The 18998-nt window shown below is 39.2% G+C and overlaps 1 protein-coding gene across 1 annotated transcript in view; it reads left to right on the top strand.

The window, feature by feature from the left end:
* The window catches only part of WDFY4 (WDFY family member 4), a gene marked incomplete at its 3' end in the record, with an annotated part of 75969 nt that overhangs the window by 29068 nt on the left and 27903 nt on the right, over window positions 1–18998 (top strand). Inside the window, exons 26-28 of the mRNA XM_009695848.1 lie at window positions 12974–13051; window positions 13963–14161; window positions 16352–16515. Of these exons, the coding sequence (XP_009694150.1) occupies window positions 12974–13051; window positions 13963–14161; window positions 16352–16515 (441 nt within the window). The remainder of the gene's footprint in view (window positions 1–12973; window positions 13052–13962; window positions 14162–16351; window positions 16516–18998) is intronic.

Raw genomic sequence — 18998 nt, 5'->3', positions numbered from 1 at the left:
AGCTTTGCCCAGTAGGAAGAAGAAATTAATTTGATTCCTTTATTGACTGAAAATAAACAAAGAAGTTGAAGCAGTAGTAGCATTTGCTGCAAATTGAAAAAATGATGAAACTAACCAAACAAAACACCTCCCTCAAAACTAGCAACTTTTTCCCTATTGTCATTTACAAGATAGCAAGAGTGCTTTTGAGACCCAGTCCTCAAGCTGGAAAAAACAGCAAAATTCAAACCATTCACTCCAGCAAAGGATCAGGCCTCGTGTTTCTACTGTACTTTCACTCAGGATCTCCAGCATCAGTGAAGCCAGTTCGCTGCTATTTGGTGGCAAATGTCAGAATTAGCAATCAAATGCAGCTGTGTTCTCCCCATATTTCTGAATTCACTTTGCTATCTCATGCTCTGCTCTGGGCTTTGTCTGGAAAGCATGATCATTCAGAAAGGAGAGTGTGATCACATTTCTGATAGTAGAATGGTGATGATTGGCTCTGGTAGTTGCTGTTTTGTACTTTCTTGGAAGTCTGAGTAGCCATGCAGGAGCAAGAGGAGCACTGTACAAAGTCAGATTATTTTTTTTAATGCTTACAGGTGACAGAGTTGAGTAAATTTGCCAGCAGGAGGGTTGAGTCTGTAAGTCTCTGAATATAGTGCGAAATGTTTCAAAATCATTGACTTCACTGTTTCAAAGCGAGCCTTTTGATCTCTTGCTTTTTATCCTTCCGTCCTCCCACAGTCCCCCTCCCCCTCAATTTTGCTGCCAGAATCTAGGATATGTATTTAATTTTTAGGTTAGCAGTGACTAATTGTTTTTGTCATCTTGCAAAAGCAGCAAGGGACCACTATAACAGTCATATTTCAGTAAACTGTAAATCGGTCAATAGCTTCTACCATGTGGTGTCCTGAGGTTCTTCCTGAGAGTGAGTGACAGAGCAAGGTTACAAGCAGCATAATTCTAACTGCTGTAAGACACACTGCCTCAGGGCTGTGGATATAGTTGTTGTTCTTTACAAGAAATGCAGAGCCTCCTAAGTTTTACAGCAGACCTGATCATGCCTTTCCTCTCCTGTTTTGGTTCATTAATTATATTCCTCTGTGCCAGGGGCCCATATACCTTGAGAGAATGAAATAGAAAAGGTCTTTTTAATCCCAGTCTTCAGAACGAAGAGGTTAACATAGACCTCCTAACTTGTAATTGCAAAACCAGAAACTTTATGGTAGGATTTTGGTCAGCAAACATACACTTGTGAAGACAGCTATAAATGAAGAGCCATCATCTGACCTCCGTTGTGCTGGTTTTCTCACTCTGTTGCAAGAGAATTCCTCCTGGTTAAGTGAAGGGAGAATGTAGCCTTTGAACTCAGGATTTTTGAGCAGTTTGATGGTTTCTGGTCTGCTGCCCTTAGTGTATGCAAGGTCACTGCAGACTTAACAGCAAAAAAAGCATTTAATGTTTTAACTCTACAAACCAGAAGATACTAGGTGCTATGTTCGGCTTGACTGGGAGTGATTAATTTTTCTTTAGTTGGCTTTGTAGCAAGAGCCCATCTCTTGTGCTTACTTTTGTAAGCAACAGGCAGATTGTTAAACCCACAGCAAATCTGTAAAAGATAACTGCATCAATGTGTCAGCAAGAGCCTTCTTTGTCTCCGTGGATAACTTTCTGAAGAAGAGGCTCAAAGAAAAGACTTCTTGGCTGAGACTTAAGTCACTGTCAGACACAGAATCTGCTTCAGTTCCTTTTGAAAATTCTTCCTCTTATTTTTTTACAATGTAATATTTTATTTATTTATTTATACTGATGGCTAAGCAGTCTTGATGTACCTGCTGAAAAGAAACTGCAAGTTCATTAACTCATTTAGGAAAGTGAATTGTATGTCCTCATCTTATCACTGAACAAGAAGATTAGTGATATGACCAAGGACCACTTGAACTCTGCATAGTTTCCTAACAACAGATACCCTTGGTTGAAGTAATAGCAAATGTCTCTTGGGCAAGCTCCACTCAAAGTTGCCTGTCAAGTCCTGCCTCTATAGTTAGATTCCCAAGAGGAAGACAGACGGCCTCTCAAATCTCTTCTAGGAACTAATGTTTCTTTTGAAATCTGAGAAAGACCGAGGCATGTTTCAAACAACATATTATTTCAAAGTCTTTAGGACTTTCTTTAGTTTTAGATTTACAGAAATTTATTTTTTTAGTTTTCCCATGTGTTTATTCACCAGGCTTCCCTTAGGCCAGTGGCTAAAATTGTTGTCACTACAGAAAATGATTTGTTTGTTACACCAAGAACAGCAATCTTTTCAAATTTCACAGCCAGCAAAAATTTTTTAAAAGTGTTTCATCTGTAACACTCATTCTTAAGATAAATATGGCTAGTATATCTAGTGTCTAGTGATTGACCTGTGGTGGTAATGCATTATATTTTGAGAAGTATTTAGACATAAAATTTCTATTGACTTCAGTGGGAGTTTGAACTACAGGCTTAAATTCCTTCCATGCTGGAAATGTAAATCTTTACATCAACACTTTACAGGAGTTTTTTAGTATGTTTTGTACAGTGCTAGGACTTACTTACCTAGTACAAATAGTAGCTGCATCATAGATACAGATTTAGTCCTGTCTGGGGCAAGGCTCTTGCCCCACATGATTCTATCAGGAAAGAGCACTAGGGCTTCATTCACTCCTCCGTCAATCTTGCTTCAGACTTTTTGCAGCCATCTTTACAGATTTTACATTAGGTTTAGGGGAAGAAGGAGAAATGACCTGTTTTAAATTACTATGTACAGATCACACTCACAAATTCTTGGGCGAGATGTCTGTGTGCAAGAGTCTGTGTTTTAGAGAGTAGTTTTAAACAAGGCTTTTCAAGCAGAAGTGTTTATGTTAAACTGGAAGGCTGATTCCTAGCCTCTTATCAGGGCACAGAAGACTCCACCCCAGGAAACAAAATCAACATTACTTCAAAATGTTGTGTGTCAGTGGGCTTTGACTTTTACAAGAAAGAAGATTTATCTCAAGATGACGGACATGAATTTACAGACACTTGGCCGTTATCACCTAAGATGTCAGTGGCAACACTAGCAGCTGAACTCAGAGCTAAATAGTGGACCAGTGCCTTCAAATACTAGCTACTTCTTTCCTGCATTGTTATAGCATCTTTCAATACCTGACTGTAAAATCAAGACTGATGCTGAGCAGCCTTGGTCTTTCAAACAATAGTAGAGCCACTGCATCAGAGAGTGGTTGTTTAAGCTGGGGAGGTATGCCAGGTAGTGAAAAGGAGAGCGAGGTTGAACAAAAAGAACTTGCTAATTTGGTATGAAGGAAGGACAAGCTCAATTTAGCAGTTCACAGTAGGTGAAATTGAAACATAATCACAATTATTACTTAAATATTTTTCTTACCAATCAGTTGGTCTTTTATCAGCTTTTCAAGTTAACTGAGTTAAAATAAGCAAACATATAATGATACTTCTTTGAAAAGTACATCATTTGTGTAACATCTTTATCTTCATAATAAAAGGATAATTAACATCACTAATTATCTAATTAAGTTCATTAACTATCCACCAACAGTGCACCGTGAAGTTGACATTATGTTCTTCTGTCAACAAATGCTTTGATTTCTTAGGAAGTAATTAAAATGTAAATTAGCATGTCATTAAATGCACAAGGGAATTTTGGAATCAAATATTCATTTCAAAACTGCTCATAGCACACATTTTTTTTTTACTTCAATGAAAGCAGGCACTTTACTATTAATGATGTATATTAAACAATTGCCATTATAATATTATTGTCTTGTTTAATAACTGGCTCAAATCTAAATTACAGTATGCCGCAGCAAGCTGGAAAAAGTTTCTTTAACTTTGAACAAAGAAATTTTTATGTCCTCTTACACAGATATCTGACACACTGCTCATTTATCATCTTCAGATTTTTTACAAGATCATAAAGAAATAATTCAACAGGTCAATAAGTTAGATAAGAACTGCATGAAAACATAAAATGCAAAGCTATCTAATTTTATGTAATACAAATCACCGAACTTTCTGAAATGTATGGGGATAATTTGCACATTCATTGAAGATAACTGTTTAACAGGGAAGTTGGAAGGTTGTGTGCTGATGAATACAAATTATTAGGCTGACTGAGATCCACAAGCCCCTCACCCCACAGTCTGTCCCCTAAAAATCCAGTTGCTAAAGTAGATGGTGTGTGACAGCAAAATGCACAGTAGAAAATCTATCCTAGCAAAATTGTCCCTTTCTTGGTTTATATCAGTTTCATCTTGATACCTGAAATACAAGAAATTGTAGCCCTTCCAAAACTTTTTAAACTGAGTGGTGTCCTGTGGCAGTGAAGTCCTTTCATTTTATTACACATTGTATTAAAAGATGTTTTCTCTTATGTTGCCTGCATATTTTTTTTATAATGTATCTTTGCCTTTCAAGCTAGAGGTTATGTCTGGTTCAGGTTTAAGCTTGGATATAGGATTTCAGCAAATGGAGTTTAATGTTTAAAACTGTTGGCATTGAAATCTTGTCTCAAGAACTGCTGATTGAATAATTTTATTTTCACATAAGAGAGATGATGCTAAATCAGTTGAATGGTGTTCATGTGGATGAAAGCAGGGTTTTATTTGGTTGCAGAGAAACCCTAGAAACAAGTGCTAGTCACTGAAACAGATTTTTTTTTTTTCTCTGCTGAGTATATAGAAAGACAAATGATTTTTCATATTTCTTGGCCAAATATGTCTGTTTTCTTCCAGAATTTTGATGCAACATTTTATTTATAATAATTCAGAAATAATGTGTTTGAATTAAGTTGCTTTGTATGGATTGTTTGATTCGAAAGTCTGAAGCAGCAATTTAAACTTAATCAAACTTACATTTCTGTTTTAAAACTTTGGGTGGAATCAACATTCTCATGCAGTTTCCCACAAGAAAACAATTTTTCATTATTCATTATTTCTTAAGTTCTATATTTGTTTTATATTTGTTCTGACAAAAAAAGCATTATTTCAATTATGCTATTTAATATTAGAAATCTTTATAAGGAGAAGAATTATGACTAAATTTGCTTATCAACAAGTTTATGAGTTTATATATGGTGTCTCATCTCATGCAGGGAGCAATATAAAATGCACATAGGAGTCTGGGTGCCCAGAAAATTAAGTATGAGTTTCTGTCAGACACTAGGGGCTGAAAATAGCTAAGTGTGAGAATGGGATGGTGGTATGTGCAAGTAGAGAACAGGAAATCTGGGGAGGTCCTAGAAATCTCTGTGAGATGAACTTAAATATTTCTCCTAAGTGAGGGTATAGGTTGCAAACCTGTGCTGAAGTCTGTGATCATTCATTTCTTGTTGTTCTCATCCTTGCTAGCCAAATTAAAGATAAAGCTTTGTTGTGCTTATCTGTGTTCCATTCATATTTTCTGCTGCAGAGTAGCCTGTAAAGTCCAGGATTGTTCTACAGGCACTAAAAAAATCCAGAAGTAGTCTTGTCACCTTTAAATGCATGTCAGTTTAGGAAAACTGGTGATTTTAAGGGTTAGGGAAGAGGTGTTCTTTGTATTCTGTACTCTGAGTTCTAAGCATATGGTAATGTTTACAGAATTCTTTCATCAGCTAAAGGATTAGAAGTCCACATTTTTCTTTGGACGAGGCTTTTGGTTAAATGCATTGAGATACTATGTAATAAAGTCCTAAGTTACATACACGTGTAGTATTTCATAGAAAATCACCATTTTAAATAGAAATAGGAAAATGGTGAGTAAGAACAAGTGAAGGCAAAAAGAGACCCTATTGCTGTTCCCCATGCCAAAGTCTGACCTTCACCTTTTGCTAGAGGTAAAAGCTAATACCTCTGCTGTAACAGATTGGAAACTGAGCCCTCAAGAGGTTGAGTGAATTATCCCAAAGTCACGGAAGTCATTCTCAGAGACGGGATTAAAGAACAAACATGTCTCACCTCCCATTGTGCTTTTTTGCTATTAGGAGACAAGTTATCTGTTCTACCAGGAATTAATCTCTTCAGTAGTATCATCTGTTGAAGGAGTGTATGTATGTGCACATACATGCATACATATATAGTTTCTACAGAAGTAGAGCTGCTCCTGTGCTGCCTGAGTTTAGCTGATAAATACAGTGTGAAAGTCTCATCACATGTACACCATACTTCGGGTTTATCCTCTTGAAACCTACCTCTGTGTGTGGGTGCATTTATGATGCACTGAAATATGGAGGTTTTTCTCATTAAGTTTGCTATTCCCCAACCAACTGGTGATGCCAGGAATCCATCCATGATCCTTAGGAGCAGTTGGCACTATGCATTAGCCTCCTAGCGGGTTGAGGCACGAAGCTTCCATGCAGCACTTAACTGCTGGAACTACAGTCTGTTGAAAAGCTAAATGAATTTTGGCAAAGCAACAATAAAATCCACACAGCAATAACAATTTTGTGATTTAAAAGAGCCTGCAAACAACACTCAGTGTGAAGAGTGTATGAGGACTAGGATAAACTGCTCTTTAATCTGCTAAGGAAAACATTATCTGCCTTAGCTTAATGCTTGTTACTTGGTGACTAATGAAACAATTTTTCCTCTTATGAAATGAACCTACTGGCTTCCTAGTGCATAGTCAATTCCTTGAAAAGTAGTCTGATCACAAGATGGGTGTCTTATTGTTTGCATAGTGTAGCAGTGTACCTGAGTGTACCTCTCATTCACCACGTTAGATTTAGTAGCAGTAGTAGACTTGGAACACTTTGTCCCTGTATCTGAATACAACAGGGCTGGTGAATTCGAGACTTCACTCAACTCTAGTTTACTCTTACACTCGGTTCCTTTTCTGTAAAATTGCCATGCTAGCTGTAATCCTGTCCTCTGCTTAGGAGGCTGATGAAGAAGGAATTGATTTATTCTTGGTGATTTAGCAGGAAAGGACCAGAAGCATTGGGGTTTAATTGTGCATGTCAGGAGGGGCAATTCTGCTTACATGTGGAAGAAGGAGGAGCACGAGAACTGAAGTGAATAGAAGAAGATAGTTTACGCACCTCAAAAGAGTTGAGGCTCAAAATTTAACTGCTGACAATCTGGCTCTGTAGTTATGTAAGTCGTAGTGGTTCAGGAATTTTCCGTTAAAAAGATTATTGGCTTTAGATGATGACTGCAAAAATCAATCACTTTTGTGAGAAAGTGTCTCCTTCCTGATTAAGTTACATCATCAGTGACAGGAGATCCATGCTGGTTAGGGCATGTAGACCAGAGGGCGGAGCTGGGATATGGGGCTGCTGAGAGCGGCAATGCTGCACCACAGGTGGATGCCATTTAACGTTGAGCTGCTGGGGAATATATAAAGTAAAATTGAACAGTTTACTCTTTATAAAATGGCATTTCCTTAGTGTTCTATTTCATAAAAAATGCAACTTTTCTGTTTGACTCAAGATGGGAATGGTGTATAACATTAGCATCATGTCATTTTTCTCATTCTAATGCTGCTAATTTCCTGTTTTCCTCTTTTGCAGTAAACACTTGTAGAGGTTTTAAGCATGTTTAATTGCCACTTTTAAGGTCCAAGTGCTGTGTATTTACCATCTGTGTGTTTGTATCTTAAATGCTTGGATTAAAGGCAAATCCGCCCCCCTTCAGTAGCAGACAACCTGTCTATAAAAGTTGTGAAGTGTATGCCTAAACACACCCTGAAACACAGTGATTATCTTGAATTAGGGTCATCAAAACTATTTCTGCCATTCATGAACTCTTTGCCGGTGTCATGTATGCTATTTACATGCAGTTTGTTGTATCCCTAAGAGCTCCTTACCTGCTATTCTGTTTTTGTATGCTCATGGAATACTTTCTAAAAATGTAGTGATGGCTTGAATAGCTGTAATTAGAAAAAGCCTTCTATGTAGAATGGTTAGAGGAATAAAGCATGTGGACTCTTCCTGTGATATAAGACCTAATATCTGGTTAATCAGCTATATTAGAATACGATCTGGCACTGAGAACATAAGAGTAGAAGGGATTTCCGAATTGATTTGTCAAATTTTTCCCCCTCCCACTACTGCATGCTGTCACCATATACATCCTCTTTGTGGGCTTATCAGGCTGTTTCAAATTAATTCAGGTTGGGTTTACCCCATCATCAAGCCCGCTTCCCCCACAACCCAAGTCATAGTGGCAGGATGTTCCAGAAGCTCACTTGTCTTAGTTTCCCCATCTGTAAGCTAAAGACTTTGACCTCTTTCATAAAGACGTCTGAGATGTACTGGTGAAAAATACTGTACGATAGTAGATATTTTTGTTATAGCTGGGATGCTATATGAATGCTCTTACTGTGTGTGTTTAGATATTTATAATATTTATTTTGCTCAGAAGAGCTAAAGTAGTAGACTAATATCACTAGTTCTAGTCCTCACCAACAGATGATTAAAACATATGCTTTGAAACAAGTATGTGGGTATTCTCACTATCATCCATGGGATTAGTGCCTTGGCACAGTGAGGGATCTGGACATTTGGGCTTTCCTTTTGGCTTTTCCAAGTCCAAAATTATTTTGTCTTATTTTTATTTATTGAGAGTTTTGGCACATACTTTTGTGTGCATGTGTGTTCTGTAATACAACACATAGCCTTTAATTCCCCAAAGAAAGCCTCAAAGTGCAGAGCTCCAATGACATAATGTTTCTTTAGGAAAGAACTGTGGCAGATGTGGCGTCTGTATCATGCAATACGACTTTATTATGGCAAGCCTGAATATTTATTGAGTGCAGGAGTGTTAAGTGATATATATATATATAAAAAAAAAATAATAAAAAAGTCAGACATAAAATATTCCACAGCTCAGTAGAGAATTGTTAACTTAGAAGTCACACCTCAACTCTTTTTTTTGTTTGTTTGTTTCTTTTCAACTGTTTCTTATTACAAGCAGCCTTTCAATTCCTTTAGTTGAAAGAAATTATAGAAAATCCACTCTTTGGGATTTTTTGGCATACTAATTTCTCTGTTTGCCAGCATTTTTCTCCTTGCTGGTTTTACCTTTCCCCAGTGCTAATCATTTTCTCTCCTATTTGCATCAGGTCTCCATGCAGTAAAAGGAGAAATGATTTTTGATTCTGTAGTTTGGTTTTTTAATAGGGAAATAGCTTGTAAATTCCATCACCTTTTCAAGCTCTAAATATTGGTTGGGGAATCTAAGGCAGCAAAACAACCTGATTCTACTTAGAATGTGGTTGTCTAAGGCTGCAAATTAGAGAAGTCTGTTTAAAAAAGACTTAAAGCATGGTATCATACTTAGATTTTAGGCAAGGATGGATCAGTATGGCCTTTTAGTATGTTCTTCCCTAGAATGCAGGTCATATTTCTTGCATTTACACCTGCTTTTCTGCATATGAAACTCAAACCTTACATTATGTTACACAATATTAACAATTGTCAAAGCTGGCATATTGTTGTTCAAGATAGATATTACACTGTGGCACTGTTGTATTTAATCTACTGCATAAAGAGTTGCCATTTTAAAGGATAACCACCTACAGTTTTTAATGGAAACTGTTTATTTGTTAGAAACTTGTTTGCACTAGTTGTTCTTTAAGCATTACAGTGTAATTGTTCTGACTGAACACTTTAATAAATAATAGCCTAGTCTATATTGTCCATGTTTATGGAAAATATCTTTTCAGGTTTCGTTTTTGTTTGTTGATTTGTTTCGGTGGTTGTTTTTTTTTTTTTCCCAGTCACAGTGATCTCCAATTTTGTTAACTGTTCATTTCATTTTACAACCAGATGGTTTTCCTGTGGGGATGATCATGAAGGACATGTTCATCTGGTTGAAGATGGCTAGCTGAAGCTTATTTGGAAGCCAAAGTGGTTAGTCTTCAGTTTACCAGACGTGGCTAGCAGAATTTTTCCTTCTTAGAACTCTTCATATGTTTCAAAGGCTAGGAGCTGGGTCAGTGAAGTCAGTGAGAATCTTTGCCGTGTGGACTTTGACCTTAGGGGTCTAATCAGTGACCATGAGTGAAATAGAGACTATGAGCAACTATGAAACAGCTGCCAGTAGAGCACTGACTCAGCTTGAATAGCCTGTGGGTATCTGAAATAGTTGTTAACACTTGGAAGAATTGATTGTCTATTCTGAATGGCTTTTACCCTATGTCCACGCAGAGCAGAGATCTCAGCTCTTCTCCTGTACTGAGCCCAGCTCAACAGCACAGAGATGCTGTTGCTTTCTAGGTCAGCCTTTATGGGAGTTTTATATGAATTATGGAATAGTTTTGTGAGGCCGCAACTGTGATTACAGGTTTAATGATGCTTTAAACAAACAAAAATGTAATGACTTTCATCAGTGTAAAACAGGAGCTTCCTGCAGGGAAACACCAATAAATGTGGCTTCGCGGCAGGGGTACAGACCTGGCTGGCAGCCAGCAGTAATCGGCACACCACATAGACCTTGTGTGTTAACTTAATTATAGCACAGTGCAAGCAGCAGCTAGACAGTTTGCTGTGAGGAATTGCTGCCAGCGTGGCACAGAGTCCATGCATTTAAAAGTTAGCCATCTGATCCATGGCTTTAGGTAGTGAGAGGCTGAGACTTTCATAGCCAGTTTAGCCTGGTGTTGTGACTCACAGCAATCTCACCTTTGTCAGGGAAGCTCAGGTGGTCATGAGAGCCTTTGAATAGCACTGGGGGCAGACTAACCTCTGCTGTATAATATCCAAACAGCTTCTGCCTTCTCTGCCACCTCTAATCCTCAGGAATTTATCCAAGGAACAGATACTTCTGCTACTCTCTGTAATGCAGTTAATGGTCAGCCATTTTCCATTTCATGGCTTTGATGTACATTTTCTAAGTTCCTGGGAAGGGCAAGCAATCTTATTTTGACTTCAGAATCATGTTCAAGTAAGCCTGCATCCTTCCTACACATGTGGCTGGCACAAGGAATAGATATTTATGGTTTATTTGGATCCTGTGACTTTTGGGATTCTGTTTCTTTCAGTAGTGATTAGAAGCATCGTCCTGAGTCAAGTCCCAATGTGCTGTACCACTGACTTCAGGAAAAAAAAGTTGCCTTTCCAGAGAGGTTTTGGTTTGGAAAAATTTAAAGCAAGTATGCCTAGAAGATCGAACATGGCATCTTGTAGTTGTAATAGGATAGCTAGAAACTTTTTCCAGGAAATACACTGTCAAATAGGAGAAATTTCACCTGTGGCTATTACTGAGAAGGCTGTGATACTGAACTCCTCCCAGTAGCTTCTTGTCAGCAGTCACACAAAGAGACACTGAGCAAGGAAAGAAATAGATGGAGCAGCTATCTTTCTGTTTGCATAGAGAAGTCTGAGTTACAGGGCTGTAGAACAGTCCCATGAGTGTTGGATAGCCTGTTAAAGCAGAGTCCTGTGCTAGTTCTTCAGTTGCCTTCACGCAACAAGATAAAACAAGCCAGTAGCTTAGTCAGCAGTTGTTCAGTGCTTCAGCTATACACACAGCCTTTCCGTATGCTTTGCCTCTCTGATCAGGCAAAAAAATGTCATGAAAACAAATATTTTACTTCAAGCCTCTTTGGGACCCAGAATTTCATAGATGGCAAGGAGAAAGTGGGGAACAAACCTAGCATTTTCAAAGCAGGAAGCTTGTCTTTGATTAAAGTTTGACAGGTGAATTTGAGGAATTAGTATGATAGTGAGTATCCTAGATTGTATTTTGTTTTTATTTGCATGATGCTAGCTTGGTACCTGAGGGATTCCATTGAGTTTAATAATGTTTCTGCTGATCTTCTCAAAAGGGAAGGTCAGATAGGAAGCACTGTTTGAAATTCTCTGGTTTGTGTTCTGTATAGGTCTTGACTATGTGAATCTTGTGACCTCAAAACCTGTGGGTTTTGGTGGAGTAGGTAAGAAGAGAATGAAAGCCATTTCATTTCTTTGCTCCCCGAGTTTAAGGATCCCACCACACTGGACCATCACTCATGATCTTAGCCTGTGTAACTCTGATGTTAGTATTATAGTCTCTGTTTTGTGGTTGGAGATGCAGTGATTTGGGCAATTACATGTCTTGCTGAAGATCACATAACAGTCTGTTTGCAGAGTGGGGAATGTAACTCGTAATCTCTTGACAGCAGTTCATCAGTCTTGTACTTGCACAGAGACCCTTAGCTTGAGAAGTTTGTTCCAATGAAACAGCAGATGAAATGTACGACTGTTAGTGTGAGTTCACTCTACTGTGAGTTTAGTGCATTCTGGAAGGAAAGGAAAGGTGGCCAGGAAGTTCTGTCAGACTGCTTTGGAAAACATGGATTTCCAGAAACACCTGGTGTTTAGGGCATGTCTGTGCTGTGTAACGGAGCAGAGGCAGTTATTATGGGTGTCGTCTTGCACTAGTACAGCTCTACAAGTTTCTAGTTCTCGAGCTAGCTCAGACATCTCTGCTTTACAATCTCATTAAATAGTGCATTTGTACTCTAAGTCGCTTGTTGCCAGAAGACTTAGGCTTCTAAAATCTAAAATCTCAAAAATGTTTTTGCAAACAGTTGGTTTCCTGTCTGCAAAAACGGGACGTGGACCGTTCCTTTGTTTGCGCTTTCTGTTTATGCAGCAAGGAGCAGGTATATCGTTACAGATCATTACCTCAGTCAGGATCTCTACAACAGATAATTGTCTTTTATGCTACTTGCACTACTAACTAATTTAGGTCCAAAAGGAGGAGCCCTAAATTTTATTTGCTGTTTTCTTTCTCCTTCTGAGTAGTTCCACTAATGGTCCTTGTTAAGATCATGAATGTGTTTATCCTCCTGGTCTAAGTGTGCAACTTGCTCTCAGATGATTGCTTTGTCTCTATAATGTCTGGAGAGTCATCAGACTTGCAGACACAGGCCATACTCCCTAATTCTTGTAAAAGACAGAGCAACTAATGCCTGCTTCTGACCCTCGGAGTTTACACCTGCAGCACCTTGGTGTAATGTTTTCTAATGTTTCTTCTAGGGATTTGTGTCATGTATGGAACGGTACCGACGAATTGGGCAGGAACTGTATGCCTCGTTGTACAAGAACCACATACAGGTAAAGAACAGGAATATAGTGCAACAGCTTTCTGTTGTTGAAAGGATGCTCTTGGACTACCCTGAGAAATCAAGCATTTCAGAAGTGAGATGAGTAGTATGCCCAAAGAAATGCTGAGAGTTGATGAGTCAATACTCCGTTCCTGACATCACTACTGAAGTGTGATATAGCATCACTCACCAGATTCCTCACTTTATCTTCAGGAGCCTTTTTTCTTCTGTTTAAATGAATTATTCCACTCTCACAGTGGTGGAAATGAAAGTCAGGACTTTGACATATTTTTCTTAGCAGCCAGTAAAACTTTTCAAGAGGCCTCAAGGTCCTAGCTAGTAAAATCTCACAGGTATGTTTCTGTTTCAGGATTGGCCATCAGAGACCAACAAGCTTTTCATTATTTGAAATTCTCACCTCTTCTCTCCTTTAAATTGATATTTTAGTGCCCCCCAACTCTCTGCGCACACCTCCTAAGTAGAAATAATTAAATTTATGCCCTGCTTGGAGGGAGCACAGTAGACTTCTGACTGAGACTTTCAGACTGTGTTTTTAGTGAGCAAGGGTTTTGCCATTTGACACAAACTTTTGCCAGAAAAATCTGGAGTGAATAAAAACTCTGTGATGCTGTTCTCCTGGCTCACTGCTTTTGAGTTGGAAATCTAATGAAGGTAGCCATTGTCAAGGAGGTTGAAGTTTGCAACATGCTTATATTTGTCACTGTATCTTAGTTTGACTAATATCATCTCCCACAGCACACTTTCAGTGGTCAGTCATACCTGCGTTTGCTGGGTCTGCAGTGCTCCCTCTGCAGTGGCCCCATTTGGTAGGTTGGGTAGATCCCTCTGAATCACTGGGGTGGTGCTGGATGGGAGGAGGGAAGTGTGCAAAAGACGGCACAAAGTGGTTCTGTCCCACAGATGCTGCAGTGTGGTTACAGCAAAGCAGCCAAGAACTGGATGATACTTGAGGAGCAGCTTTTCTACGGAAGAGGCCCATGGAGAGATGCATCACCGTCCTTAGAGCCACGATGGATTCTTGATTGTTATGAAGGGCCTTCACGAATGAGGAGGAGGATTCAACATGTGAATACCCGAGCAGCAACGATGGGAATGAAGAGTGAGGTAGAAAGCTTTTGCAGGAGGTGCACAATTTCTGTAACAGTTGCTGGTGTTATACTCGCCTCTTTCTTCTGGTTCTCATCCCGTGACTCATCAATATGCTGTGCCATGCATAGAGAACCAGCTGAACAGATCTGGTTTTGAGAGAGTAAGAGGGGCTGTGACATGTTTAGCAGCAACAAAATTATTTTCCTCCCTTTTCTGGGAGAAGATCTTCCCAGACAGATGAGGTTATTACCCAACCATACTTTTCTGCTTGTAGTATCTCATGGGTATAGTGCTTCCCAATGCATGCAACAGAGTTCAGTTAGAAGGCTGCACTGCCCTGTTAGTCTTATGCTTATTAGGGCGCTAGAACTGGTGGATGATCAAAAGGGGAATTAGAGTGGTTTGAACTAAGCATTGAGAACTATGTGTGGGGTATTTACTACTGTCTGTCTCTATAGTGTCTAAGTGCCAAATCCTATCAACTAGAAGCTGAAGCACTTTAGTATATGAGGAGGTTCCCACCTCTACAACATTTTCAGCTTATATGTGAAGCTTGGTTTCTGTCAGTTTTCTGTAGACTGGGTGGTATGTTTTTTTAGCCTCTAACTGGCCTCATGTGGGGTCATCTTTGAAAAGACAATAGTCCTTTTGCTTAATTGTTGACATTTGTTCCTACATTTAGTTGTTCCTTTGGGTCCTTTCAAATGACTGAGTTTGAATTTCCAAGGCATTTATTTGCAATGTAGTTCTGAGTCTGTGTTTTTCTCTGCAACAGAGTTCTGAGTTATGTTTACCTGTCTGCAGATTCCACTCTAGTCATACCTAGTGTCTTTTCAGGTTCTCCTAGCAAACAGAAATGAAACAACCCCCCCTGATGAAGTGAATCCAGGTAACCTTGTAGGGCTAAATTACATTATCAAGAGGGTGGACGCAAACAGCCAAAGAGAATTGGAGTTAGTATATGGAGTTCCAGGTCAGAATTTCATCTAGTGAAAAAACCTTATTGTCAGCACTCTGGGCTAAAAAGTCACTGTAATATCTGGGAAAAGACTGATGCAATTGTTATAGGTGGTATATAAACTGTCTTCAGAATTTGTTGCTCTCTTGTTGCCACCAGGAAGATCTGAAGGCAAAAAAAGCTATCTTGAAATGAAAGCTTTGGGCATTCTTAGGCACCTGGAAAGCTCCCAGCTGCTTAAACTCAGAAGGAAAAGTGCACTTTCCCTCTGCTTTTAGTAGACATTCCAGTTCTACCTCTGAAATAGTACTTAAAACCAGGTGACAGATGGCTCAGACAAGTGGTTATAGGAATTGTAACTTTCCAAGAATGTGGACAAAGTAATGGAGAGTGGAAGAAAATCATCAAGAATATTAACATGTCAAATTGGTTTTCAGTGTTCAAAATAGAACCAGATTTTTCAAAATATGATCATTATGTCAAGATTTTTCATTTTACAAGGCCAGGTTTTCTGTTATCTGAGACATTAAAAGAAGAGAGGAGGGGGGGAGTGAAATATGGTATAGAAGTCAATAGTTTTTCAGAGAGGAAAAAAAAAAAAACAAACCATTGAGAAAGATGTATAGTTTGGAAATGTTGGCCAAGTCTAAGGCTGTGGATTTCAGCCACCTGTATGGCTGCTCCAGGTGAAGCTTCTAGTGTACACTGTTGGAAATAGGCAGTATTGTCGTACATTTTTTTAGTGTGATAGGGCCTCGCAAACAAGTGAGAGTGGAGCTCATTGTTCTAGACTCCAAACAAGACTGTTCTAGACTCCAAACAAGCCCTCCAACAAGAAGGCTGATCATACCTTCCCTAACTGCGTACGCTGAGTGAAGCTGCAAAACTTGGGATACAACTTGGGGAAGATATGAGTGGATTGTCTCTCCTTGGGTTCTGTTAAGATCCTGCTTAGTGTATGTCTCCAGAAGACTACCATTTTCAGTTTTTCCTAATTTCCTAATCTTCAGTGATTATAAGAATTTCGTTTGAATTATGACTGAGTGCAGCTACCTGGTTTTATTTCCCTGAACTAAGCATCGTTCTTTAGCAGTCACAGATTTTACTTCTCTTGCCTCTTTTTTTGCAGATAAATAATGCTATTTCCCAAGATAGAACAGATTGGGTACAAGTCTAAAGTGCAAACACTTTTGTTGTCATCTGGTTGCCACTAAAACTGCAATCTCTTTTATACTGATGTAGGAGAGCTAACATTAAATGGAGCAGAAAGGGACATGGCTAAGGGATTGGATTGTAACCAGCTAACGTTCTTCCCTGCTCTACATGAAAGTTTCCATTCAGAAGACTTCTTGGAACTGTGTGTGGAGAGACAAATTATATTGCAAGAGTTTGCAGAGAGTGAAAAGGTAGGAAAGATGAAATAGAAAGTTTTCTCTGGGGAGATGGCATTTTAGAGGGTGAACTGGATGTGGAGGCCTATCTGTGCCTTTCGGTTTGGGGTTCAGGTGGATTCATACTACAGTAAACATCATCACTGTCTGTTTCCTTACAGCAATTACAATTTTTAAGCCTCTACAGGAACTCCTATATAGACTTAGTCTTGAAGAACGTTTAAGATTAACTCTTCGAAGTAACAGAAAAAAATTTGGGCATGCAACCAAGGTATTCTCATAACTGTGAGACGGTATTGTCTGAATTTACCTAAGACATGACAAATTGTGAGATTCTGAGAATTCCTGCCCTGGTTCCCCACCTTTACTCATGCTCAGAGCAGTGCCCGAATCAAATTTATTCATTACCTCTGGAAAAGTGTGCCAGTTTTCTATAGGTTGCTAGTTCAATGGTGTTTAAATCTCTTCCTGTTGAATACCAGAAAATGTTTTCTTCCTCCCTTCATGTGCCTTTTTCTTCTCTGCCTCCTCATGAGTACTGGACAGAGTCTTCCCTCTAAGGCCACAGAGACTTTCCCTGCTTCCTGTTTGATGCTTCCATTGTGTGTTATCTAGTCAAAACAGTGCTATTCCTTCTTTGTTCTTGTACTGTACTGGATGCCCTTCTCCCAGGTTTCTTCTCAGCATAAGGAAGAGGTAGATTCAGGAACACTGGGGGAGGACATGAGCTGTGGAGTAAATAGGGTTGACTCTGTTAGGGGGATGGTAACTTTGGTCTGGTGTTCTCAATTTAATCCGTTTGCTCGAAAGCCAGCAGCCTGCCGTTTGCTTTCAGCGTAGTCCCCACAATGGTGACTCTAAATCAAGCCCATGATGTTGGCTATGCAGTGCACATAGCCATTTTCTGCAGGACTGAGAGATTTGTCATGAGGAGTAGACCTGGCCTCATTCTCTATCTTTTGCAGTGTATGTGTTTCTTCCAGTGGCATCATTCCCCCTGTTGGCCCAAGAGTTAGCATCCCATAGTGGAAGCCAAGGGTCAGACTTGGAGTATTTAAACTCGGCCATCACAGTGCTGTGACAGTTGTACATAGATACAGAAATAATTATTTTATTTTTATGTCTCAATACCATTGCCAAATTTTCTTGATGTTTTGCCAGCGACCAGGGGTCACATTTGTGCTCTCTAACGTGATGGCTTCCTCATGCTATTAGAGCTGTTGGTACAGTGTCTGTACAACATAATTCATTTCCCTGCCCCTCCTCCTTTTCCCCCCTTCCGGCAAAACCTCTCCCCAGCAGAAGGAGACAGACATGAAAATGTGAGGCGTGTTTTCTGTGCACTGATCTCATTTTGAGCCTTCAGGCTGTTTGTCTCTTCTCCATGTAACTCCACAGGAAGCCATCAGAAGTGCCAGGCATGTTTTTTTTCCAGCAGCAGTCACCGTGTTGCTGAGCTGACAGAAGTATTAAAAGAAGCAGTAGGGGGTGACATTAGCTGTCCTGCGCTCACTTAGCACGCTGCGGTCCTGCCTTGTAAATGGCTGCCTCGTGAGCTGTTTGCACTTTAAGCAGGCAACTGGAAACATCTTACCTACTGCACTGCACAGAAAAGCCATTGCGACACTTTGGCAGATACTAGATTGATATCTGGAACACAGGGACAGTCCTTGTCTGGAAAGTGGTCACTGTCTTATAATGTCACCCAATGCTATTTTTTTACGTTACCATTAAACAGACACCTTTGTACATATTCAGATATGTGAGATGGTTTTTTGCAGAAGCAGCAGATCAAATGCTATTGATGTTGTTGGTTCAGAGTCTGTTCCTCAGCAAGTTAAATCAGGAGAATATGGATGCAGGTGGGGTATTGTTATGCTAATATAATCTAGTCTTTTGTTTTATCTTACTTGAAAAATAAAGTAGAAAACACTTCTAGGCATAAAATAATTTTAAGTATTTAAATAAGATAACTTTACCACTTGAACTGCAAGAGAAAGATACTACAAAGGAGAAAGCAAATGGATATAGTTTGAGTACAGGCTAAAGGAAGCTACTGAGTGGTTAGTCCCTGAGAGAGTGGAGACTGATCGTATGAGAGAACAGTCATGCTCTGTGTTTGAACAGCACCCGGACCATGCAAAGTTCAACCTTTAGATATGTCCTTTTTTGTTGCTTATTTTTTATGCAATAAACTACCCACAGAGGAATGCATTTCCTGGATTTCAAAGTTGAATGCTCTGAATTTAGGAAATGCCAGAAATCAAGAAGTTATTGCCAGATCTGTGCAAGTACAGCCCTTAATGACATAATAATTTGCTGATTTTACCATAAGACTAATCCTTCTGCTTTACCAGTGCATACTGTGGAAAGTATGTATATCCAAATACATACCTTCAAAGTAGTATTTAGTTGTATTGATCATAACTCTGTCTCTTCCAGCCAGCATCCTTCTAATACATATAACTGCACCTTCTGTGTTCTGCACCTAGCAGGAA

The sequence above is a fragment of the Cariama cristata genome, unplaced genomic scaffold (assembly GCF_000690535.1).
Source record: "Cariama cristata isolate BGI_N322 unplaced genomic scaffold, ASM69053v1 scaffold40482, whole genome shotgun sequence".
NCBI classification, from domain to species: Eukaryota; Metazoa; Chordata; class Aves; order Cariamiformes; family Cariamidae; genus Cariama; species Cariama cristata.
Note: the sequence above shows the minus strand (reverse complement) of the source record. Positions and strands in the feature narration are given on the sequence as shown.